Source organism: Bombyx mori, chromosome 27 (genome assembly GCF_030269925.1).
Source record: "Bombyx mori chromosome 27, ASM3026992v2".
NCBI lineage: Eukaryota > Metazoa > Arthropoda > Insecta > Lepidoptera > Bombycidae > Bombyx > Bombyx mori.
Window position 1 is genome coordinate 2,028,190 of NC_085133.1, and position 26,669 is coordinate 2,054,858.

The window sequence follows — 26,669 nt, forward strand, 5'->3', positions numbered from 1 at the left end:
AAAAGTATTGTCAGTCGTCTACCCTATAAGTATTCCTTGTTGTAATCATGGACTTACACCTACGCCATTCTTTATAATTTCATGATGTTAACGTATTAAAAAAAGCTACTTCATAAATGAATGATTTTGTAAAATTATCAAACCAAAAACGATTTCAGAACGTTCAAATGAAGATGTTTAGTGACAGGAAAAACACAAGGCCTAAAACCTTCTAATCTGAATGAAAAGACAATGTTATACGAAAGTTACAATTGTTTTTTTTACAAACCTTTAAATTGTAAGCACAAATCGAATTATGAATCTCCTTAGTAGATGTAGTAAATGAAAAAAGAACAGGAGGAAAAAAATGATCCGTTTAACTTATATTGTCATACTTGCGTAAAAAGGAATATTACTAAAGTGTTGTAAGCAAAATATAATTTATTCCCAATTTTCATTATGAAATTGGTCAAGTTTTTTAATTAAAATTTCAGATCAAATGTTCGAGATTGTTAAGTGTATTTAACACACCTCTTTATGCTCAGTTTTATTTAATTCACGTTGCCACCACTCAATAGCACTTGCCACGCAAATACGAACATTTTAATACCATGCCGATTGTTATTACTTAATTTTACATTTTCTCGGCTTGCTAGACCTATATAATCTTGAACCATGTAATGGCATGACTAAATACTCGTCTTCATGTACAGTTCACCTTCATCTTCATCAAGCTATTAATATATTATGGTAATATTCCCTTTCTATTAATGTGTTTACTTTAGCTGAGACTTGGTGAACGTGTTAAGCCAGCTCAAAATAAATAAAGGTTATAAAATAATAATGTTAAAATAATGTTAACCCTAAAATTATACAATTCTGAATTTACAATTAAACATTTGCGACCTATATGTTACCAATGTGCAATAATATCCAGCTGGAATTTTTTCTGTTCACAAATGAGACAAGAACTAGTTCACGATTACTAACATTAGACTCGATTCAGGCGACTATTTTCATAGTCAAAAAAGTAAGATGAAGCCGTAGACCGTCATCTCATTAATCTCGACAACATGAGACGCAGCTTTACTAGTTGCTCAATGATCAAGGCTCTCTTTTCAGACCTCGTTTGGCCATGTAGTCAAACGTACATATAAAATGACAGAAACGATGTCAATTAAGTTGACCCACATCTGACTTTGGCAAGAACTTTTCAACTATAGCAACATCGATCACTGATTGTGCAGAAGAAAAAACAATGGTGTGATTCCCGATTTTTATTCGTAAGTATTTATAGAATACGATATCAATTTAGCAAATGTAATGTGTAGTTCGTGAGGCATTAAAAAGGTGGTCGTATGTTACTATGCCGATAACGTGGAATGTAACCGTTATTGGGCCGAAGAAACTCCTCTGCGAGCTTGACGTGCTGTCATTTTAGTTTTTTATTCTTATTTATTCAACTTTATTCAGCTATGCGCCATTCACTGCAACAGAATGGCCTAAGTCTAGATATACCCACATATGTATGAAACGCGATAGTCTAAGAGCGCAACGGTTGTTTAATAAAAGTGGAACTAAAGTGAAACATCATCTTTAGCTGAGAAATTTGATCGTTATTATGGTTTATGTGCCGGCACCTAGTTTTTCTGTCTACCGTCCTATAATATATTGGTAAGTAGATTCCTTTGAGATTATTGAACTGCTTTGTGCTTGTGGAAGCTACGTGCTCTAATTTTTGTGTACGAAACTGATGTGTTACATTGAGACATTCATATCATATTATAATCTGTAAACAATACACGTTCGTGCCGCGATTTGTAAATAATACAGAGTTAATATTGGCGACAGGAGCTATTAACGCGCGGTTTTAACACTTAACTACTAAATAATAGAGCTTGCAATTCTGTGCAGACCGAGAAACAATTTAAAAAACTGCTATGCACACTTAAGGCCTATTTGATGACCTTCAGTGAGGTGTTATATGCCAATGAAAACTATTTTGTAAAATTGATTACCATGAGATCTAAAAGTACAAGTTAATATCATTAATTTTTTTTCCTTCTTAACTTAATATTTAATTGAATTTGTTTCTGTTTATGATTTATTTTTATAACAGAAAAAAGTTTGCTGTTTTGTGATTAAATTTAATGTTACAACTTAGTCTAAACAATGAAATGAAAGTCACAGTCATAGATTTAATGACGAAAGATGAAAATATAATTTAGTCTTAGTTTTTATAGTTGATCAGATTGATATTAAGTATAAAATTTATGTGCTAAGACAATTTCAAAAGCTCATTGCAAATGATGCATGCTATTGTCGATTGGCCGCCTCATTGTGTGGGATTGAACTGAATTGTATTGGTATAATGTCTCGACATGAACATTATATAGTGTAATATGCCCTGTGTGTAATATAGAGTATCATATACCCAATATGTTAGGTATTAGAACGATTAATAAATATGCTGTATTGTCAGCGTAATAATTTAGGAGGTGCCCAAGCCAAGCAATTAGTGCTTATGCATCTCCGTGAATCCAAAACATTGTATTGTAACTGTTTGGATTATAGAATGGAAATTTTGGATGTTCTAAGTTGAACAATCGAAAAAATCTAGTTGAGGCAACCAGGTTGTCCTATTTTTATAGTAAATCAGTGATATGTTCCAGTTTGAAGGAATGTGAAACTGGGTCCTTGGGATTTATTATCACAAGTTTGTAATTTTGTGTGATTATAAGTTAAAATCTTATAGCATTCTAAACATTAACAATGTTAGCAAGTTAGTTAATCAAAGTAGGAATTAGTAGAAAGGTGAAAATAATAAATACGCAAAGTAATTGCTATTTATGGATGATGGAAAAACAGTGAAGTGTTTTTGTTGTTAAATCATTATTGTATGTGCTTATAGACAATGTTAATGGCCTCATCCTCTGTACATCATGAGGTTGAAGTATCAATTGTATTCATAATTAATATAGCGGCTGTCCCACCCCTCAAACTCCCCATAACGTTACAACAAAAAGAACAGGAAAGAATATTCTATAGTAAGGACTCCCAAATGTAATCGTTATGTCCTGCTTTATTTAAAAATTAAACCGCAATCATTACTTTCTTTTACCTGCCGTAAAATCCACACATACCACTGCACTGAAGTTTTGAACGACAAGACTTCAGGACTTTGACAGTCTTATTGGAGTAATTTCATTGAATGAAGTACTATTATTAAAGTTCTTAAAAGGGGGAGAGGAAACAGGGGTCCAGTGTTGTCTGTCAGCACGGTTGGATTTTCCTGTGGATTGGAGTAGCGGTACAAAGTGTTGCATTATAAAAATTATTTTATCCTTGTTTCAGATGAACATCCAAAATAAACCTGCAAAACATAAAACTTTCCAAAACTCTTCCTGAAGACTGTTAATTTCCTTAGATTGTAATTAGTTTATTTGTTAGTATAAAAAATAATAATTTGGGCAGTGATACCGAAGGGAAGATGCCAACAAGCGAGAGAGAATCAAAAGACGGACAAGCTATTTATTTATTAATCATTTAGTATAATTAACGATACAATAACCATATACTCCTATATAAATTATAAATATATTTTTAATTGAATTAATTAAAAAAAAAAAACAATCGAAACGGAATTGCTATTTATGAATTATTTTTAAAATACGAGATTAATGTAATATTGATGGGCCGAACATGGAAAACATGTCTTCGAATGTGTCTCTACGGAATAAACAGAGGAAAGATAATCTTATCACGAGGAAACAGGATAAGTCGCCGGAAAAGACCATCAGAGGAACTAGGGGAGCCTACAGGGCGGTCCCTTCCACTTCGAAGAGGAACGATGAGGAGGAAACGGGCTCCACGGAAAGACTGGACAGACCAAAGAAATTCATATCTCAGAATAAAACCAACTACGGTCTGGGGAAGAGGCCAGACTTCTTGCTTAAGAACAGGAATGTGCATTTAGCGTCCTCTCGCTATGGACAGGTGAGTTAATACATTATTTTTGTAACATTTCAATAGTCATTACTACTATTGGTAGGACGTCTTGTGAGTCCGCGCGGGTAGGTACCACCACCCTGCGTATTTCTGCCGTGAAGCAGTTATGCGTTTCGGTTTGAAGGGTGGGGCAGCCGACGGGTGGCGCATTTACGTTGTAGATGTCTATGGGCTCCAGTAACCACTTAACGTTAGGTGGGCTGTCAGCTCGTCCACCCGTCTAAGTAAAAAAAAGTCTTGCTTCAGTTATGACTTTCTAGTCGTCTGTTATTATGTGTTTTGATATCATTAATCTTAATCTTTCCAGTTATTTCATCCTGATTTCTTAATTAGCTCGACGATAGAATAATAAAGAACAATTAAGATTTTTTATTTGTCTAGAGGGACGAAAGAAGGCAATAGTGTTAAAAATGACTACCAGAGTTCACACATAACAAAGCACCTCCCCAACTCTAAGTTATGAGACCCAATAAGATATTTTTTTTAATGAACTCACCTTCAGATCGGAAAACTAGACTGCATCGCGCCAGAAATATTCAGGATTCGATGAGCAGACGATCTATGTGTTTCGATTAAATTATATTTAGCTTCGTAAATCGTTTAGTACCATCCATTTTTATCGTGTGTATGGAGGGGGTGGGAGGTGGAGTACCTACGGTAGGTGAATGTCGTCGTAACACAAAAAATCCCACAAGATGTTCAGAACCTACATATATATAGGCTTAAGAAAACTATTAAAGAACATCTGTGCAATAAAGCTTACTATAAAGTCAATGATTATCTACAGGATTGCACAAACTGGAAATGAGTTGCTCGCTCCGGGCATTTCAATATTGCAATAATTGTTACGTTATAATACTCATTGTAAAAATGAATATTTAAAAAAAAATAATAATATAATATTTAAAATAAAAAATAAGACATGCCCGCTGAGTTTCTTGCCAGTTCTTCTCAGGTCGAAGGCTAGTTTTTGTGAATTGGCGGTAGTTCTTTTGACGTTCAACAAGTATGTATTTTCATTTATGTTGAATATATTTTTTTTTGTTTTGATTTGATTTAATGTTCTGGCCGTGTTGAACCATGATCACAAAAATGACTTATAATTCTTGTAATCCAACATTCAATTGAACATTAGGTAATTTGTAATGATTTGGCGAGATGAAATCTGAAATCGTTTTTGATTCATCATTGCCATTATACAAACTGCGTTTTGGATTTTTTATTAATAAACATTGTTACTAAACATAATAAATTAATAAAAAGCTACAAAATGAAATAACCAGCATAAATAAATAACAGCTTAAAATAATCACAACAAGTAAGTAAGGTAAGTACGTCCTCAACAGATTAAAACCATTTTATCTCCGCTCGCAGCGTTTAATATACTGTCAGCTAATGAACTTTTCTGATTAATTGCAGAACTACCTACATATTACCTTGTATGATATGTAGACTAATTATTCAGGTGTCTAGTATTTGTCTTTGTCGTCTAAGTCTACTTGACAAGGACGTCTCGCGAGCTTTACGGGAAAGAACTTGAAACAACTGAGATATTTTTAAAGTTCTATCCTGTGGATGAATTAATCGAAGGGGGTTAAGTTTGATTTTTGATATTTAGAAACCGCACTATTTTATTCTCACAAAATAGCCAAGCAAGCTCTTTTAGAATGCGCTTGACGTGACGTCATTTGAGGCCAATGTAAGCGAAGAGCCGATTCACCGACAACTGTGTTCTGTTTCTGTGGATGAAAGTTCAGTCATCGTTCTCGTCGTACCCGTCGCTTGCGACGAAGGGCTCAACGAGTAAATTAACCCCCAGACACAGCCCACTGAGTTTCTCGCCGGATCTTCTCAGTGGGTCGCGTTTCCGATCCGGTGGTAGATTTTGCGAAGCACGACTCTTGCTAGGGTTCGGGTTAGCAACGTCGTCAAGTTTGAGCCCCGTGAGCTCACCTACTAGTTAAGGTTCCGCTGATATAGCCTCTCAAGGTAGGAAAAAAAGCGGATGAATTGTTTTAGAGTTTTTAAACATAAATTATAAAGTTTTAATTTTATTAACAACAAATAGGTACTTTTTACAATGTTTTGTCCGACCCGTTTGGGCTTTGTTGGAATAGTCCAATATTATAGCCCCATAGTATTATTAGGATGTTATCAACTCTTAGATAGGGCAAGAAAAGGGGTATTCGGTTGCCTAATATTTTCGGATTTGTTTGATAACACGGTACCTTCACTTTAAAAGTCGCTCGTAAACGCGTGTTTTCTACATATTTCGCTGTGCTCGCGTACAGGATTTGAATTGTGGTAAACTCTCACACGAACAAATCCTCCGGGCTGCGTTAATTAAGGCCATATAAATTTATATTTTAGTTTTATTTTGATAAATACCACAGCAATTCGAATTTCGTTCGATCTGGATTGAAAATGTATTTGTCTTTTTTTTCGGGTGCCTGCATCTGCAGATGAGTCTGCGTTCTAATAATACCGATTTTCTTCAATGCAACTCTTGCTAGATATGCTCTTTGGCGTTCCTAGTGTTTCGGGTTTTTTTTCTGTATCGACTGTAACACCAAGCAACATAAGTGACGGTATTCTATAGACATTAGTAATCAGGGTTTTTATTTTGAGTAAATGCAGCGTTTCTAATTAAACCTGCAACGTATATTGTTTATATTAGCCGTTGTTTATTATAGTGTATTACCTATAAGGTATCATCTGTAGGTACGTACTCTGATACACGAAATAGGTACGAAATGTCGAAATTTTTTGGCTTAAGTGTGAGCTTACAGCGGAGGAGTTATTAACTACGTGTTTACAAAATTTTCGTCTGCCGTGTTACTTCTTATAATGTTTAAAAACTGTGTTAGACAGCAAATGGAAGAGTCATAAAGGTGGACGTGATCATCTCAGTCCTGGCGAGACCAACAGACAAATCGTCATTCTTTTGATAGTTTTCATTAAAAAATAAAAATCGTTTGCTATTGGACATGATGCCGTACGAATTATATGCCACTTCGATAAATCGGTACGACATGAGAATCCTCTCATCGTGGCCACTAGAAACTACATAGCCGATCCTGCGGACCAAATGGTAAACAGTCGACGTCGCCCAATACTCTTCAATTCGAATCCTACCGATCCACTATCATTGCTTTTAGGTACCTCAAACATCGGTCATCGTTCTGGTCGAACCCGTCGCTTGCGACGAAGGCGAGTAAATTAACACAGACAGCCCACTGAGTTTCTCGCTGGATCTTAGTGGGTCGCGTTTCCGATCTGGTGGTAGATTCTGCGAAGCACGGCTCTTGCTAGGGTTCGTGTTAGCAACATCGTCAGCTTTGAGTCCCATAAGCTCACTTACTAGTAAAGATTACGCCGATATGGTCTCTCTAGACCATCAGTTTAGGTAGGAAAAAAAAGCCAATATGTGTCATCTGTGTACGACTTGGGCCCTCTCATCGATACACTCATAACCTACGCCACTAATGTTTACGCCCGAACTACACATATAACGTAAGGACATACGTGATCAATGCACACTAGTCGAATCGTTCGACAAAGTCGGTGCAATACGAAATACCGCGGCTTGGTAAATCGCGTAGGAGAAGTCTGCGGGTTAATTGAGATTCAGAAGTCGGGTAGTGATTGTTTGCGATCCGATATCAGCCCTGCTACGCCGCTACGGATCTGTGTGAGTGGGTTTCTTTTTCTGTTATTTTTTCTTTTTTTTATAGCAAATGTTTCAATGATATTTTTGAAATTAACCTTAGCTTCAAAACATGCTTTAAAACAGTTGATTTAATCGATATTCGGTTTCATAATATCCCCCCAAATGTAACGGTTCCGTGATCACGACACAATTTAAAAGGTAGGAATTCTTTTTTTTTATCAATAAATTGTTTCCATTACCTATTTTCCTGGTAAATCAGCCATTTAATTATCTCGAGCTCCTCGTCAATGATGAGTTCTTAATAACTGAATTGAATTCACTTGGAATAAAATTGATTGTAAAAGGTTGTAGATTTATTACTAAGACGATTAATCATTTGTTGTCGTGAGTCTAATGTAATGTAAGACTATGTTCAATACGTGTGGCCACTGGACCTCAGAGGACCCCAAATTCAAATGATTTCGAAGAAGGCAAGTACATAGTGTAAAAATATGGCTGTGGTGAATTGTTGCTTTAGCATGGGCTTGACTACCTGGCTGTCATACCACAGCATCCATTTTCGGTCCTAGCCGGGGCTAATATATTCGATATCCAGAGTCTGGATGTAAGGAATTTTTCTTTATTTCGAATGTGTATAAATATGTCTGGCAACAAAGGTGCTTTTTTTATTTATTGCTTAGATGGGTGGACGAGCTCATGGCTCACCTGGTGTTAAGTGGTTATCGGAGCCCTTAGACACTTACAACATAAATTTCGCGACCCACCTTGAGACATGAGTTCTAAGGTCTCAGTTTTTTACGGCTGTCCCACCCTTCAAACCGAAACGCATTACTGCTTCACGGCAGATAATAGGCAGGGTATATAATACCTACCCGTGAGGACTCACAAGACGTCCTACCATCAGTGATTAAGCAATTACATAATTAATTAATGTAGAACATTTATTGTAATAGCAACAATTATAATTTTCATAAAAAAATAAACACTAGAGCTAAAAAGAACATTCCCTATTTTGCTGTTTTAGGAAGTAGATTAATTAGAAGTAACGCTAAATCTCCTGTGTTAATATTTTTATTGAGTTTAAACAAAATAAAAATATCTTGGTTGGAGGGCTGACGAATTACTGAGCTAACTGTTGATGGTAAACTTGCAACAACACCAATAGTAGGCAGAGGCTTGGCTATGCATCTAATGTCCAAGAGCGACGATGATCATACACCATCATTAAGGCCGTATTTTTACCGAAAGAATCAATAACGATGCTTCTTCTTTGTCGCTTCCTCATTATTGAGGGTCGTGACCACCTTGGTCCAGTTTTTGCACTAGTTCCCTCCAATGTTGCCTGCATTCGGCCTGCTTAATGGCGCCCGGGACGCTGGTGTTTGTGGCCTCCTTTACAAATAAACCGTGAACATCATTATTCTAAAGCAATAGTACAGACATTTCAAAAAATATATCGCCAAGCAAGCAAGCCAAGCGGTCTACCTGGTGTTAAGTCTACTGTAGTACAATAGTACCACAAAAAGTGAATGTTACCGCCCGCATTGACAGAAACTAATTTTTATAGCATTACTAGCTGACCCGGCAAACATTGTTTTACCATATATAAGATTTCTAGGGAATTTTAGTGTAGTAAAAAAATATGTTAGGGGTGGACAACCCTAATCACTTAGGGTTATGAAAAATAGATAGTAGCCGATTCTCAGGCTTTCTGAATATGCACAAAAAATTTCATGAGAATCGGTCGAGCGGTTTCGGAGGAGTATGGGAACGAAAACTGTGACACGAGAATTTTATATATTAGATAATATAGCTATTGTGCAGACTGGAAGATATGGAAACGTCATGGCAGAAGTAGGTAGGATGGTGGTTCCCAACCGTGGTGGTGGTGGTTTATACATATAACACACATAATTATGATGTTTCCCAATAACTTCAATGAAAACTATTCCTGTATATCAAAACATTAAATTGCAACACTCAATCGAAGAGTAGTCAATGAAAATGTAAATTATTAAGAAATCAAATTATATCGGTAATGTTATTGTGGACTATCGTTTTGGTACAGGTATGTCCTAACATTAAAATGAATGGACATGTACCGCTGTTGTTATTTATGCAACCGTTTGTGATATGAACTTACTAAAAAATAATAAAGATAGGTCTGTCTATGTTGTGCGTCTGGACGGGTCCTCGGCTAAAGTTGAGTTGGGCTTGAGTCGTCGTGGCCTAAAGGATAAGACGTCCGGTGCATTCGTGTTGAGCGATGCACCGGCGTTCGAATCCCGCTGGCGGGTACCAATTTTTCTAATGAAATACGTACTCAACAAATGTTCCCGCTTGACTTCCACGGTGAAGGAATAACATCGTGTAATAAAAATCAAACACGCAAAATTATAATTTGCGTAATTACTGTACGGGTAGGTATCACCACGCTGCCTATTTTTGCCGTGAAGCAGTAACGCGTTTCAGTTCGAAGGGTGTGGCAGCCATTCTAACTGTAATATACTGAGACCTTCGAACTCATATCTCAAGGTGGGTGGCGGCATTTACGTTGTAGGTGTCTATGGGCTCCGATAACCACTTAACATCAATTGGACTGTGAACTCAACCACCCATCTATGCAATAAATAAATAAATAAATAAAAATACAAATTGACTGAAGTCCGAACCGAAGCGTCCCACGAATATTGTGTCGTTAGTGTATTTGCTTGCATTTGATACTGGCGAGGAGGATGAGTAATTCTAAGGGGACTGGCCGACGAGTTCAATATTAAAGTCAGGAATGAATATTAAAACTTTGAATTTCATAGGGAATTTCATGGTATAAATACTGTGTCGCGATGCAGTGGTTTTCGCTAAGGATTTTGTGTGAGTGTGAGTGTAGGTGATAATTTCCCGGTGGTTTTAGAATCCGCGGAGTAGGCAGATTGATGCGGGAAAAAATATCTAAATTCACTTTCTACTTCTCATAATAGCTCTGGCACTAGCCGGGGTATGCGCGATTGCGTTCTTATCGTAAAGGGTGTTAAGACGTATGTTTCTAGAGACGGGTGATAAAAGAATAGGTCTCAGTTAGGTATTGCGCTCTTTCTATTGCGCTTGTGAATCAATTGAATCAATGATCAAGTTGAGCTTCTAGCCGCGCCTATGGTAGGGTCGGTTCCTTGTAGTAACCCTGTGGTAGGATACCGTGTCGAAGGAAATTACATCATGGCTGATTTGGCTTGATTTGGCAGAAATCCCTTTTTTTGTGAGGGAAGGATCACTAGAGAAGCGTACAAAACTTTGAGTTTGTACAATTTAGAGGCAAAATGGTTAATTAATGTTCGGTTCGGGAACTATTGTGTTTTTTGGGAAGGAAGGGTTACTTGTTGCCCGAAGGCTTTTCCAGTTTCACCAGGACATGTGGGCGAGCACGGACTCAGCCAGTAGGGGTGGGATTCGCCAACAGCTGCCCGAGCGCCTCCAAATGAGATCTAGCAACTCAAGAGCAGTTGCTTCGCGAATGAATCTACTACCGGATCGGAATCGCGAAACGAAACTCAGCGGACTGATTTTTAAGTTAGGTTGCACGTCGAACTCTTTGCCGAGTTCGACGAGTACGGTTTGGTATCCATTCTTAGAAATTTCAATACATTAAAAAAAAGCCTTTATTTTGTAAGTGACTTTAATTCGTATCGCCACCCAGTGGGTTGCATAAATAAACAACGGAACATGTCAATGCGTTTTGGTATTTGGACATTACTGAAAAATTAGGACATTATACGTGTGTGTGTGTGTGTTTTTGTGTGTGTTCAATATTTGTTAATACATTTTTTTCATTGACACCTTTTCGATTGGAATGTTGAAATCTTGTGTGATAAACGAAATTTCTTTCCTGATCGTTGTTTTATAGAACGCATAGAGTATAGTGACTGACTTGGTAATGCAACTAGCGCCCCTGACTGCTGGGGCGAGGGTCGTGGATTCGATTCCCCATTCGTGTGATGTAACGGGTTTATTTGTTTTTTGTCGAGCCGCTTAAAATCTATATATGCATACATATTTTATAGTATATCAGGTTTTTTTTTTATGATTGAAAGATTACTGGTGGCCCGAAGGCCTTTCAAGTTTCATCAGGACATATGGGCGAGCAAAGGCTCAGCCAGGAGGGGTGGGATTTGCTAACAACTGCCCGAGCGCCTCCAAAGGAGACCTAACTACTCAAGAGCAATTGCTTCGCGAATGAATCTACTACCGGATCGGAATCGCGACCCACTGAGAAGATCCGGCGAGAAACTCACCGGGCTGATGCATGGGTTAGGTTGCACGTCGACCTCTTTGTCGAGTTCGACGAGTACGGTTACCGGGGTTCCTAAGCCTACTCCTAGTGTTAGCGCTGAAGACATCTAATGCAAAGGTTATTGGATCTGATAGATCGGTAAGGACGTGTCTAGGGCGTCGACGGTGACTGGCTCCTGCATGATCAGGATTCGGGGAGTAGTCAGCGGCGGCAACGATAAGACCATTTTCATGACGCATAGCCTTATCGAAGTACCGTTCCGACGCTGACTTCATGTATTTCTGGACTGATTCGAGGCCCAGGTCGTCGTGTAGGTCAACGTTCCTCACGAACCACGGAGCCCCAACGGCTAACCTGCAAAAGCGGGATTGTAAGGATTGGAGGGTGTCTATGTGTGTGCGGGCCGCGTGAGCGAACACCGCACTCGCGTAAGTCATGACGGGCCTTATGCAAGTTTTGTAAAGTGTCACCTTGTTCCGAAGGGACATTTTACTCCGCTTGCAGATCATGGGCCTAGTAGATCAGTTTCTGGTTCCTACAGTACAGGGAATCCTTGTTCAGAGTCAGATGATATGAGACGTATGACGTATGAGATATCTTAAAATAATGCTTAATAATGAATCCCATTAGTTTCTTAGCCTCTAAATCACTATCGAGTAAAACTGATCTGATCCTGTGAGAGGTAACAATCGTGTCCAAGGGAAGCCACTGCACAATTGAGATTGGGATCTCGGTGTTGGTAGTGGCATTCAAATTGCGATGTCTATAGGTTTCCGTGACTGCTTAACACCGGGTAGGCCGTAAGCCTATTCACACGTCTAAGGATAAAATAAGAGAGAGAGAGTAATTGAATCGAACCGGAACGCATTACTGCTTGACGGCAGAAATAGGCAGGGTGGTGGACAGTGGAGGTACCACCCGTGTAGACTCACAAGAGGTCCTACCACCAGTAATACACAGTATTACATATCACATTATAATAAACAGTAGATGTAAAGCAGGTTAGGTTCCCTTACGATGATTAGGATATCGGTTCAGCAGACCACGGACGCGTCGATGAAGTAATCTTACCCAATAAGCTTTCGACAACAATGCAACATTGGGTAAACGAAAGAAAAAAAAAACTTAAATAACCGGTAAACGAAAAAAAAAAAAAAAACTTAAATAACCAAAAAGTAAGGTTAGGACAACTTTAAACAGTTTGTTCAATTGACACGGCCAACTTAAAAAGTACTACAAAACTTATTTGTCGTGCAAAATAAATTTGTTCAAAACTTATATAAGTTTAAACGCATCGTACGTGTTCTGTTTGTATTTTAAGGCGAATTTATGATTCGTGCACAATATTTGATCAAGACAAACTTTATAAATTTGACTGTGTCACATAATAAATGATGTTATAGTGTACAAACAAACTTTTTTTTGGAAAATCACGTTTTGCGTTTCGGATAGCGTTCCAAGACGCGCCGCGTCGTCGATATATTTGTAGCTAGAATTGGCAGCTTGGATTTTGGCTAGACATTTTTTAAGTATCACCTCTCGCAAAGGCGGGAGCCGCCATACTGTTGGTAGGTTCATCTTCCTTCCTTGCCGGGCACTATGAAATGAGGCCGCTAGCGCAAAAGTGGCATAACCAACAATTTTTCATAATCTTGTTTATATGTATATTGCAATTTATTTAAAATATTTATAATAAATTTTGATGCAAATCCGGCCTATCCAGTTTCACCCATAGATAACAGGTGGCTTGATAATCATAATTTTTGCGCGTATTGTTTTTTTGCCTACTCCTTATCAACCTTATTATTTCAATTATCATATTATTAATAAATAATATTATTCATCATTATCCTGCCCTTCTCCCAGTCACCTGGGGTCGGCGCAACATGTTTTCTCCTTCCATACTCTTCTATCATATACCATTTCTTCGCTCACTCCCCTCTTACCCATATCGTCTTTCACACAATCCATCCATTTCTTCTTAGGTCTATATCTCTTCCTCTATATCCTTCCACATTGATAGTTAACACTCTCTTAACAACCTCATTTTCATTTCGTCTCATCACATGTCCATACCATCCCAAACGCGCACTTCTCAGCTTCTCTGTCACAGGTGCCACTTTCAGACTTCCTCTAGCATATTCATTCCGTATTCTATCCCTTCTCGTTACTCCACACATCCATCGCAACATTCGCATCTCTGCTGCATGCAATCGCCTTTCATCTTTCATCATAATAAATAATATTATAATAATTTATATATTATTATAATTATTATTTCGATTATCAACCATAGAATTGCTGACAGTAGTCCTAGCATGAGCAGTGCTTCTCTGAATCTACCACCGGATCGAAATCGCGACCCATTGAGAAGATCCGGCGAGCAACTCCGTGAGCTGTGTCTACGGACGGTGGGGAACGACGACCGGTGCCTGGAGAGCCTAAAAGCACCAAGAATGGATCAGGAGGATCCGATAAAACGTGATACCTTATGCATGTCCGAAAATGTGATCAGACTAGAAATGAGGAGACTAAAAGAACAGCTTTTCATCACCCTTGTTGCCATTGTACTTAACTATGTCACTATAATAAAGGGTTCTTATAATAGCGCTGGAACTCTCCGAGGCATCAGTAGTCAAATCGATAAACAAAAAATAACCAAAAAGAAAACCGGCTTTCACAAAATAAAAAGGGTATATGTATTTCAGCAATGTAGTCAATGGAAATGAAATTAGCATTATTAAGTATAACTCTAAAATTAGTAGTAAGATTTTGATAGAATTTAAACGGAGGTACATGAGAAGATCGAAATCTGTTCACATAGAAAAAGTTCTGATGACGATGATGATGATAACACACATAAAAGATACAGTCGAGAGTCTCCTTTTTTGAATTCAGATAATAGGGCATTCGATCAGAGCAGGGTAGACATGAGGAGGGTTATGCCAAGTAGTAACGTGTTATATTAGCCGAAAAGTACTATCCTTTATTTAATCTGTAATCATATTGATAATTCGTTAACTGTGGCCATTAGTTCACTTAATAATGTGATTTATGGTAGTCATAAACTAACGATATTCGATAACAAGATTAGAAACGGAAGCCTTGTTGAGGTATACCTAGTTAAATATCGAATGGCCTATGAAACGAATAAACTTGTGACCTGGCGATTTTGTGCATGCAATATAAAAAAAAATCTTCTTACCTAAGCTTAGACAGCTTTTAGAGGCTATGTCAGCGTAACGGAGCGAGTACGTGAGCTCTCGGGGCTCAAACCTGACGACGTTACTAGCACTGGCCCTAGCAAGAGCAGTGCTTCGCAGATCTACCATCGGATCGGAAACGCGACCCTCTGAGAAGATCCGGCGAGAAACTCAGTGGGCTAATTTACTCGCTGAGCCCTTCGTCGCGAGCGACGGGTTCGACGAGAACGATGACCGCTGCTTGAGGTACCTAAAAGCACCGTTAGTGGATCGAGAGGATCCGAAATGACATGTCATATTCAAAATGCACTATATGTGCACTATTGAATAAGTATAAAATACGATATTTGAAAATCGATTTTAGCTTACGTCTGCTATAATAGTTTAGAATCGATTTGAAAGTTGGCCATAATATGTAATTTGGTACGATTGAAGAATTAGTTTTATGTTCATGATTTTTCTGGATATGTTTTTTACCTATTTTCATTGTGAAACATAACTTAATTAAGATCCAGCATCATAAGTGCGAATATATATTTACCGATTTCAAAATCCATAAGACTATGAAATCTTAGTTTAGAAATTAAATTAAAAGAATCACTTTTTAAAAATTTATTATAGATTTCGATTAATTCGATTCAAGCTTATAAAAGTACCTAAAAAAATACCGTCTCGGGCCCTACATCAAATATCAAATTATGCGATTTTCAATTCTATAATAAGGTCGGTGAGCGCGTGTGAAACAAATAAATTTATAAGTGTAATTAGAGAGCAACTTACTTAAGTGTCATTATGTTCTCCGAAATCGTTAATACAGGCAGAATGATTTCTGGAAATCATTAATCATTAGTCGATTTTGTTTTAAAAATGTCTTCAGCGTTATTCGAGTGAGCGCCTTCAATGACAACGGTTATATAAATTTTTAATTTGAGTAAAATCGTATTGCTTTTTTTTAGATTAATTTTTTTTGTAGTGAGTTAATATTTGTGTTGATCGTTTTGGATGTGATGTTATGACGTCTCTGCTGATGATATTAGTTTACATTTGGTCCGGGTCTTCTATGTAAGTCAATCTTTTTTTTTGAGATCATGGATTTTGAACTCTAACAGTCTGTCTTAACGGCTTTCGGTCAGCAAACGTGACCTCAGCTCCAGCTTCTTCTGTTCCACTGTAAACTGATAGAGTTTATAAAATTTAAATAGTCTTTAAATCCAGAAAAGGACAAAGGTCGTGGCCTAAAGGATAAGACGTCCGGTGCATTCGTATCTAGCGATGCAACGGTGTTCGAATCCCGCAGGCGGGTACCAATTTTTCTAATGAAATACGTACCAATTGTTCACGATTTCTTTCCACGGTGAAGGAATAACACCGTGTAATAAAAATCAAACCCGCAAAATATAATTTGCGTTATTACTGGTGGTAGGACCTCGTGTGAGTCCGCACGAGTAGGTACCACCACCCCGCCTATTTCTGCCGTGAAGCAGTAATGCGTTTCGGTTTGAAGGGTGGGGTAGCCGCTGTAACTATACTGAGACCTTAAAACTTATATCTCAAGGTGGATGGCGCATTTACGTTGTAGATGTCTATGGGCTCCAGTAACCACTTAACGTCAGGTGGGCTGTTTGCTCGTCCACCCAGATAAGCAATAAAAAAAACTCTTTCGTATTAAAATTGAATAACTAAAAAATTACTATTCCTCAGTTACATTTTTGGAGTCTACTAAAAATAAGAATTTTGGATTATGCCACTTTGATTCTAAAGGTGCAATATGTCAAAATGTCAAGCGTTAACGAGTTTTGTTATTAGAACCCATCTAAAAATAAATATCATCCGATCTCTGCTTGGTAATCAGTAATTACGGTAAACATTACTGTGGCCTTAGTCGTTCGGTTGTTGAAGTCTCATATTTTTATAAGCTGAGATGGCGAACATCAATCATAGACTAGTTTATAAGATGATCATGATTAGATACTAGACTAGACTAGATAAATCATAGTCTATAAAAAAAAAGGATGCGTGTACTTATGTACGCGCGTAAGAAGTTATACTTTATTTTCATTAAATTTATTTCTTTTTTTTTTATTTAAATTTTATTCAATTTGAAAAAAAATATTATTAAACAACATCCTCAAACACGCATATGGGACATCCCTTTTCTTGACATCGTAGAAATTCGGTAATTCTCGGTACGGTTCGGAAAGTTTACCTGCGGCTATATTCAGACTCGCCAAGTTACATCGGTCGTATTGTAATGAGCGATTTAGTGGGCAACTTCATTCTGTTAATTTTGTGTCACGGTGCGCGCGCATCGTAAAATTTCACTCTCATCAATTTTTCATAACGCGCCTAAAGAAGTATAACTTCAAAAGGTTTATCAGTTTGACAGTATTTTTTTTGTATATGTGTTGCCTCAGAATTTATCTAAACCGATTTGAAGATCTTTTATTTGAAATATGGTGTTTCTCGTGTGGTCTCATTTAAATTTTATCAAGATCTGACCAGTTTTTTTTAGTTATTCTTAATAATGCATATTCACTTTGAGTTCGACTATATCGATGTTATTTATATCTTTTTTTCTAAATGTTGTTGAAAACTTTTTAAGTTTAATTTTGTTCGAGACTTGGACATCCAAGTTTGGGTTAAACATATTGAATCGTTTCAATGGGACGGCTTTTGTTGTGACGAAAAATAGATTGATTTTGCAACCGTGCGTGGTATTGGAAGGTTGTTTTTACTAAAAGTTAAGGAAACTTCTAAATCTTGTTACCACGTCGTGTGATTAATATATTTGTGTACTTAAAATAAAAATATGTATCATTCCATTGGGGGCCACTTGGTGCTCTATCATCATTCAATTGCAGAATAGTTGAAGCAGTTAGTTTCCTGCAGATTATCTAATTTAGTGGCAACGTGTATTTTTGCGATGCACAACAGTGCTAACCGTGCGAAAATTATATGGAACATTCAAATATTAACCGAGCAATGTAGGTTAAATTTGACAGGCTTAATCTGAGAAAATTACGGTATGTGACTTCATAATATTAACGTTGATTTTTTGAGATCGGAAACTCTGTAATCCGTAGTCAGTTTGTTATAATCTTCAATAGTGAGACATTCGGTGTTAATCTTATGTCGTTTTCATTTTTAATTCCTTATTTGAACCGAATTAGTCCTTATGACGGTGCCAGTGCGCTTAATTTAATTACGAGTCTGCAAATGAATCGTGCCTTTCAATACATTTGAGAGTTAATTACTCCAGCTGCCCGGTCACCGTTCTCGTCGAACTCGTCGCTTACGACGAAGGGCTCGACGAGTAAATTAACCCTCAGACACAGCCCACTGAGTTTCTCGCCGGATCTTCTCAGTGGGTCGCGTTTCTGCGAAGCACGGCTCTTGCTAGGGTTCGTGTTAGCAACGTCGTCAAGTTTGAGCCCAGTGAGTTCACCAGCTTAGGTAGGACAAAAAAAAAAAACTCCAGCTGAAATGCGGCAACTCAACTGCCTCTTCAATTTACGAATTAAGTAGGGTAGGTAAAAAATAATTATGTAGTTTTGTGTACATTGCGCCGTCGGTACTGTTGCGTAGTTAAGTCATCTGATATGCAAATCGCAATAAATTTGCCTCGATCGGCATGATCCTGTTACCAATGTTTAACCTTCGATTCTGCCCACTCCATATATCCCGCTATCGTTGTTGTGTTATTAATATCACTTATATCACGTACACGTACACGAATACGCACACATGTAAACTTTAACGTTCGCAGTCGAGACATCTCTCCGTTATCACAATGTAATTGTATGGCTCTTCCCATTCAGTCGAGATTAGCTCGCCGTCACCGCATCTCTATGCATCCTTACTAAAAGAGCGATACTGAATTAAAAAATTAAAACATCGAAACGCTTGTTCCCGTGATTGTATTGTTTGTGAATAATGATATATCGATTGATAAACGCATTGATCGCATGCAGTGATTAGTTGTTTTTATTATTATTATTTTTTATTTTGTTTTGTTCTCTAAGTTCGGTGTAATCGGATGATTCAATGTTTGGTTCCGGTAATATCGATTCGAGTTCATGAGAATTATAAGTTTTAATGTTAATTTGTTTGTGTATGAACGTCTACTGTTTCGGAGTTATCAATTAAGTTTGCGTAGTGAACAACAGAATTTTATTGACGGATGTTTTTGTCTTCGAATTATGTATGTGCAACAGTATGTTTAATTTTTTTTTTAAAGTGATTTTATGACCTGGTAACTAAGACCTTTAAGTCATGTCTTATTTAAATTTATATTCTTATTTTTATGAAAAATGATAATATGGAGTGAAATGAAATGAAAATGTTTAATTTGAGACATTAACCCAGGATGAAATATAATCTTAGTAAAATGGTAGTCATTTACTAAGATTTTTTCAGTGGACTTTTTGGAGGATCCCGAGAAGTTTCGTCCAGCGGCTTTGTTTCATTTTCCCACATTTTTGTACCTTCACAGATATTAAACAGTTAATAAACCACCGTTATTACACATTTAAACCTGAAGAAACACTAAATAGACAAAATAAAACAAATCACACAACTTCACTCCTCGCGTTCCCGCCAAAAAGTCCGTATGTTTTATATACGTACATACGCATTATTGGGTAGATAAACCTGGGTACACACTTGAATTCATCCTATATTTAATCACAATTTATAAAGCTGCTTTTAATTTTTTTTTAATGGCTCTGTATTTGTATTTTTTCTTAACAAGCAGTCGTGCTCATGACCCGCCTGATGTTAAGAGGATAACTGGAGCCCGTAGATAATAGGTTCAGATCAGACATGGTAGTTATTTGTATTCAGTTGAGGTTACTAACTACATATATTATAAGCAGACCTGATATATTTAAAAAATATAACTAGACTTTTCTATATTTAATAAAAACTACTATATTATTATATTATGTCGTTATAATATCTATATTTAGCAAATAAATCGTAAAGAAGTCGAAATTCTGTTCATTCATCTGATGTTAACGAAAGTAGTACAGCCTGCCTTCATGATCGTAAAAAGTCACCGTCGCCAATAAACATTGCCAATGCCAAATCTTTTCTTTATAACTTAGACGGGTGGACGAGCTCACGACCCACCTAGTGTTAAGTGGTTATCGGAGCCCATAGTCATCTACAACGTAAATGCCGCAATTCACCATGAGATAGAGTTCTAAGGTCTTAGTATAGTTACAACGGCTGTCCCAACCTTTAATACCAAAACAAATTACTGCTTCACGGTTGAAATGGCTGGGTGGGTGGTGTTACTTACCCGTGCGGACTCCTAAGACGTCCTACCACCAGTAAAAGTCTCTAGTTAGAAATTGTCATTGCCATCCCTTTTTTCTTGTAAAATGTGGATATTGTTGTCCTATAGATGACCTCTGGGCTTCACGGGCACGGCCACCAGATCCCGCAGCCTCCCGCGCACCATCTAGACCCCGCCGCTGTGATCCCCACCAAGGAGAAAACAATACACGGGAAGGAAAAGACGTTTAAAGTGAGTTTGGCACTTAAATAACTGGCAACAAATCGCGCACGGTCATCCGGCGCCATAATAGGATTCCCTGGGTTATGGGTATCAGAGCAGCTTCTCACTCACACACACACACACACACACACACACACATGCTTATATACATTTAAATGAATACATTAATCTATATATCTATATATATAAAAATTTATTGCTGTTCGTTAGTCTCGCAAAGACTCGAGAACGGCTGGATCGATTCGACTAATTTTGGTCTTAAATTATTTGCGGAAGTCCAGAGAAGGTTTAAAAGGTAGATAAATATGAAAATGCTCGGTGTTAAATAAAAATAACAATTTTGTTATTCCTTTGATGTGTCCTTCGCCGGACGGATTGCTTTTGTTTGTTTTACGTTTATTTTATACAAAATTTTAGGTCTTTTATTTATCGATTGAGGCACTGAGTCTGCCGGATCAGCTAGTAGATAAAAAATACCCACGCAATGAGCAAAAAAACCTGTTCATCACACGAACGTTTGCCCGATGTGAGAATCGTACTAGGGCGCAGCAGTCAGGTGCGCTAACAGGCAACAAAGGCTAACATTTTAAGTTTTTTAATTGAATATTGTGTAATGTGTCGTTTATTCTAACCATAATGAATGTACCAATTTTTCTAAGCGGTACTTATCGAAAGCCTTACGAGAAGAGAAAATAGGAATCCTCGATCCACTAGCGGTGCTTTTAGGTATATCAAGCACCTGTCATAACCCACTGTAAGTTAACCCACAGACACATCCCACTGAGTTTCTCGCCGGATCTTCTCAATGGGTCGCGTTTCCGATCCGGTGGTATTCTGCGAAGCACTGCTCTTGCTAGGGTTCGTGTTAGCAACGTCGTCAGGTTTGAGCCCAGTGAGCTCACCTACTAGTTACGGTTACGTTGATATGGTCTCCCTAGACCATCAGCTTAGTTAGGGAAAAAAAGGGAAATTATCGTGCACTAGACAGCAAATACGCAAAATTTACGTTACCGCCACCCTTTTTGCTACTGCCACGAAGCAGTAACTCCTTCTTGTTGAAAGACGTTTGAGAAAAATAGAAAATGTTTGATTTACAAACTTTGATCCATTAGAACGTGACGTTTACGTTGTGATTTTTACGTTATGAGAAATATTTTTAATGGTGGTAGGACCTCTTGTGAGTCCGCACGGGTAGGTACCACCACCCCGCCTATTTCTGCCGTGAAGCAGTAATGCGTTTCGGTTTGAAAGGCGGGGCAGGCGTTGTAACTATACTGAGACGTTATAACTTATATCTCAAGGTAACAATTACGTTGTAATTGTCTATGGGCTCCGGTAACCACTTAACACCAGGTGGGCTGCGATTTCGTCCATTCATCTAAGCAATAAAAAAAAAACATTTCTATCCTGGGCACTTCTCAGTCGCCTCTCTTGCTACGTGTGAAGCGTAATGGTCACGTGTACTAAAGAGAACAATTATACACGAGATAGGGGTGTGTCTCTTTTTAAATTGGCTAAGAAACATTGTTTTATTTTAGATGAAATGTTGTGATTACTCGTTTTGTGACACATTGAAAATGTATTCAAAGTGGTCTTCTGTTAACCGGTTCTATATAGATGTTTGAAATGTTTATGACTGACTCTTGTGGTCTTAGGAATTAGTTTGTAGTTGTCATTGCAATGCTATGCTGCAGGTCGTGGTGGGCGGAGGGGAGGTCGGCGTGATGAAGGCTCCGGTCCTGGGGCCGAGGCCGTACAATGCGCTCGCCATCATCCATACTCAGCAGAGCAACACCTTTGATATGCTCAACTCGATGACCACAAGCGTAGTGAGTACTTTATCTCTATACTTGAACGGATAATTTTTTTATCCTCTCCTTCCTGTTTAAAGACTTTTGAGAAAAGGTTTGATTAACAAACTTTGATCCATTAGAACTATTTATGACGTTTACGTTGTGATTTTTACGTTATAAGAACTATTTTTAATGGTGGTAGGACCTCTTGTGAGTCCACGCGGGTAGGTACCACTATCCTGCCTATTTCTGCCGTGAAGCAATAATGCGTTTCGGTTTGAAGGGTGGGACAGCCGTTGTAATATATTGAGACCTTAGAAACTCATATCAAGGTGGGTGGTGGCATTTACGTTGTAGATGTCTATGGGCTCCAGTAACCACTTAACGCCAGGTGGGCCGTGAGCTCGTCCACCCATCTAAGCAATAAAAAACATATTTTTTTCCAAATTGTATCCTCTAAATAGCTCTCCTGTAAAGTTTTAAATATGTCGCTTAAACCACCCTTTCACCCCTCGATATATAGGACCGATTTACTGGTTGAAGGATTGAATGAATGAATGAATGAATGAACGAATGAATGAATGAACGAATGAATGAATGAATGAATGAATGAATGAATGAATGAAAAAATGAATTGCTCTTTGTACACAAAGTGTATATAGACACCGCGATACGTGAGTGTTTCTTGGTTTGTTTGTCTGTTACAAAGCAGCAAGAAAGAGACGAACCGTCATGATCATTAGTTCCTTTTTACGAGTTATATATGAGAGAAACCGTGGAGCATAATTTGTTATAAAATAAATCCAGTATTTATTCTAGTAACCAATACTTATTCAATAATCATTGGAATAAATATTTCAATTTTATTTTAAGCTTAACAATTTTAACACGAATTAGTTTCCAAATTAATAACATTATAATGTATGAGTTAGCTTATTTTGTAAATATATTTTCTGATATATTATTATTGTATTTTTGTGCAAATGAAGATAAATAAATCAAATAAAATCAACTGTCTCATCGATTATTGAATAAAGTTATGCAACGGTCTGCAGTTTTCGAGAAAATAATTTAAAACTGTTGTAATAATATTCAAAACAAGATGTTTGTCTATTTGTAAACAAACGCTATTATTTTTATCATCGCCTTTAAATGTCAAGTTCGCAATATGTTCCGAATTAAGTATTTAGATTTGAGATTTTTATCGCGATAATATTTAGATATTTCGACTTAATACATTTTATAAATAAAATAAAAAAGAGAAGTCGGGTTTTTTTTTTGTACACAATTTGTGATGCACAAAACTTGAAAAATTACATTATTATTTTCTTTTTATTTAGTATTATAAATGGTTTATTGGTCTGTGCTGTTTTTGTATCTTTTTTAATATTTATCCGGCTCAGAAAATTATCGAAATTCGATTATAAAATTGTTGACATATCAAGACTTACCTTCGTATAGTGAATATTTACTTTAATATTTTAATTTGTTTTTTGTAAAGTATTTATTTTATATTATAAATATGTATTTTATATTATTATTATAAGTATGTATTATATATTATTATTACTATTACTTACTGGTGGTAGGACGTTTTGTGAGTCCACGCGGGTAGGTACCACCACCCTGCCTATTTCTGCCGTGAAGCAGTAAAGCGTTTCGTTTTGAAGGGCGGGGCAGCCGTTGTAACTATACTGAGGCCTTAGAAATTACATCTCAAAGTGGGTGGCGCATTTACGTTGTAATTGTCTATGGGCTCCAGTAACCACTCAACATCAGGTGAGCTGTGAGCTCGTCCACCCATACAAATAAAATAAAAAACGTTTCTATCCTGGGCACTCCTCAGTCGCCTCTCTTGCTACGTGTGAAGCGTAATGGTCACGTGTACTAAAGAGAACAATTATACTCGAGATAGGGGTGTCTCTTTTTAAATTAGCTAAGAAACATTGTTTTATTTTAGATGAAATGTTATGATTACTTGTTTTGTGACACATTGAAAATGTATTCAAAGTGGTCATGTGCTTACCGGTTCTGTACAGATTGAACGACTGATTACGTACCCTATTAATGTAGATTGAACTCTCATTTTAGTATGAGAATTTAGTAGATTTTTTTACTAATAAATGGGTTGGCATGGTCTTATATCAATGAATTAATACGTGAAGCAAAAACTTTGTATCCCTTTTTACGAAAATTGCGCGGACGGAGGAGTATGAAATTTTCCAAACTTATAGAGAATATTGAGAAGAAGTGCACAATGCTAATATTTTTTTAAAATAATGCTTATAAGATACATTAAATCAATAAAGAAAACATTATACACACTACATACCATGTATTTGACGCACACATGCATGCATACTATTTATTGTCAAACTTTTGTTCTAGACGTCTGTTGTCAAATTGAGAATAGATTAAATATTGTTTTGTCTTTGTTAATATTTTTTATAGTGTAGTCTTGCCGAATTTTGTGATTGTAGAAGTATAAAATACAATCATAATAGTGTGTAAACTTACAATTCCAATTAATTAAAGTTGAATTTCGACTACTGCGGGACCTCTAGTATCAATGAATTGCGCAGTGCACTATGTTCGTGTTTCAAGGATCTCTTCTTTTTCTCCACCCTATTTCACTAGGTGGGGTCGGCACAGCTAATTCTTCTCTTCCATTCTCTTCTATCAGCCGTCATCTCAACACTCACTCCTCTCTCTCTCATATCGTCATTCACACACCCAATCCATGTCTTCTTCGGTCGACCTCTTCCCCCTCTACCTTGCACTACCATTTCCATACATCTCCTAGTCACATGCATCTTTTCTCTACGCATCACATGTCCATATCACGCTAACCGTCCGCTCCTTAATTTGCTGTTTACCGGGGCCACTTCGGTTTCAAGGCCACACACTTCGTGTTTCAAGGATAGTTTTAATATAAATATAAATGAAACTGTAATCTTATGTTTGACAGAGAACACTGTCTGCAAATGCATCACAGTCGTATACACACAACAATATTTAAGGAAAATAAATAAATAAATGGTCATTAACCCGAATCAGCACAATGCTGTTTGCACACAAACAATCAGCAGAGGTTTTAATGGTGTAATTAATGACAGACTGTCATCAAAATAGTGTGTAGTCTATAAATAAACTTCTACTACCGTCTGGAAGTTTGATTCATCTTTATCCTTTTATAAGTAAAACTAGCGACCCGCCCTCGCTTCGCTTCGGAAACTGTAATTTATTGTTGATTTCTCCACTATTTAATGGATGTTATTATACATATAAACCTTCCTCTTCAATCACTCTTTAGGAAATATGTTGTCAACTGTCGTCGTTGCGGATTAAACTCAAACTGCAGTATAGGAAGCACTTATTTATTCCACACGCACCTTAAAATCGTATACATTAACAATCAATTGGTTTTTATCCTTTGAACCTTTTAAAAACGTAAAACACAAATTTTTATCTCATGACATTTTTCCCTCAATCTGACAGCCTGTCTTTCTTTTCTTCCGGACGTCTCCCGTTGTTAATCTGTGTGTGAAAAACCATTCACCACACCACACCCCCACGGAGAAAGATACGCCAGTTGAGAGCCCTTAATCAAAATTGTCACTATACTCTTAATATTACGCATAATTAGGTATACGTGCGAATGTATTACAAGAATAATTGTATAAAACGAAGAATTATAAGTGAAAATTACAGGTAACAAGTAACAAGTACAAGGTAACGATAGGTAACAACAGGTAACAAGATACAAGTAGTTCTTATAAATCAGTAATTTTTTTAAATCTGACACGTCTGCCTGAGCGTGTGGTATAAGGCTCTTTTGTTTTCTCACTTTGAATTTTTATTGGAATTGACAGCGGCATTGTTGGCAGCGGCAATAGCGGCGGATTTTCCAGATCCATTGGTCGTAAGGCTTGATTTTGCTGACAAGACAAAGGCTCGGCTTGCTTCCGTTCATCATCAATGTGATCTATGAAAGCCGGCTTAAGTCTGTCTACACTCACGACAACTTTGTTATTTTTTATGGACAGTGTGAACGTTTTCCCATCAGGGGAGCGTTCTAATACTCTATATGGACCTGTATATGGCGGCTGCAATGCCCTGCGGATGGTATCGTCTCTCAGGAAAACATGAGAAGCGCTTTCCAATTCCTTGAATATAAATGGAGAGTTTTTACAATGTCGAGAAGCAGGCA

At 37.2% G+C, this 26,669-nt stretch overlaps 1 protein-coding gene across 10 annotated transcripts in view; it reads left to right on the top strand.

Moving 5' to 3' along the window:
• The first annotated feature begins 1,105 nt into the window (after positions 1-1,105).
• LOC101738244 (serine/threonine-protein kinase Wnk) overlaps positions 1,106-26,669 on the top strand; it is a 72,385-nt gene continuing 46,821 nt past the window's right edge. For 3 of the 10 annotated variants that reach the window (XM_038021015.2, XM_038021018.2, XM_038021019.2), the window contains exons 1-4: positions 1,115-1,262; positions 3,334-3,975; positions 20,553-20,675; positions 22,361-22,495. In XM_038021015.2, the coding sequence (XP_037876943.1) occupies positions 3,682-3,975; positions 20,553-20,675; positions 22,361-22,495 (552 nt within the window). In that variant the 5' untranslated portion in view covers positions 1,115-1,262; positions 3,334-3,681. Of the gene's footprint in view, positions 1,654-3,333; positions 3,976-7,504; positions 7,679-16,031; positions 16,208-17,912; positions 19,347-20,552; positions 20,676-22,360; positions 22,496-26,669 lie in introns of those variants that run through there. The other 7 variants (XM_038021017.2, XM_038021020.2, XM_038021021.2 and 4 more) reach the window with 7 other exon arrangements.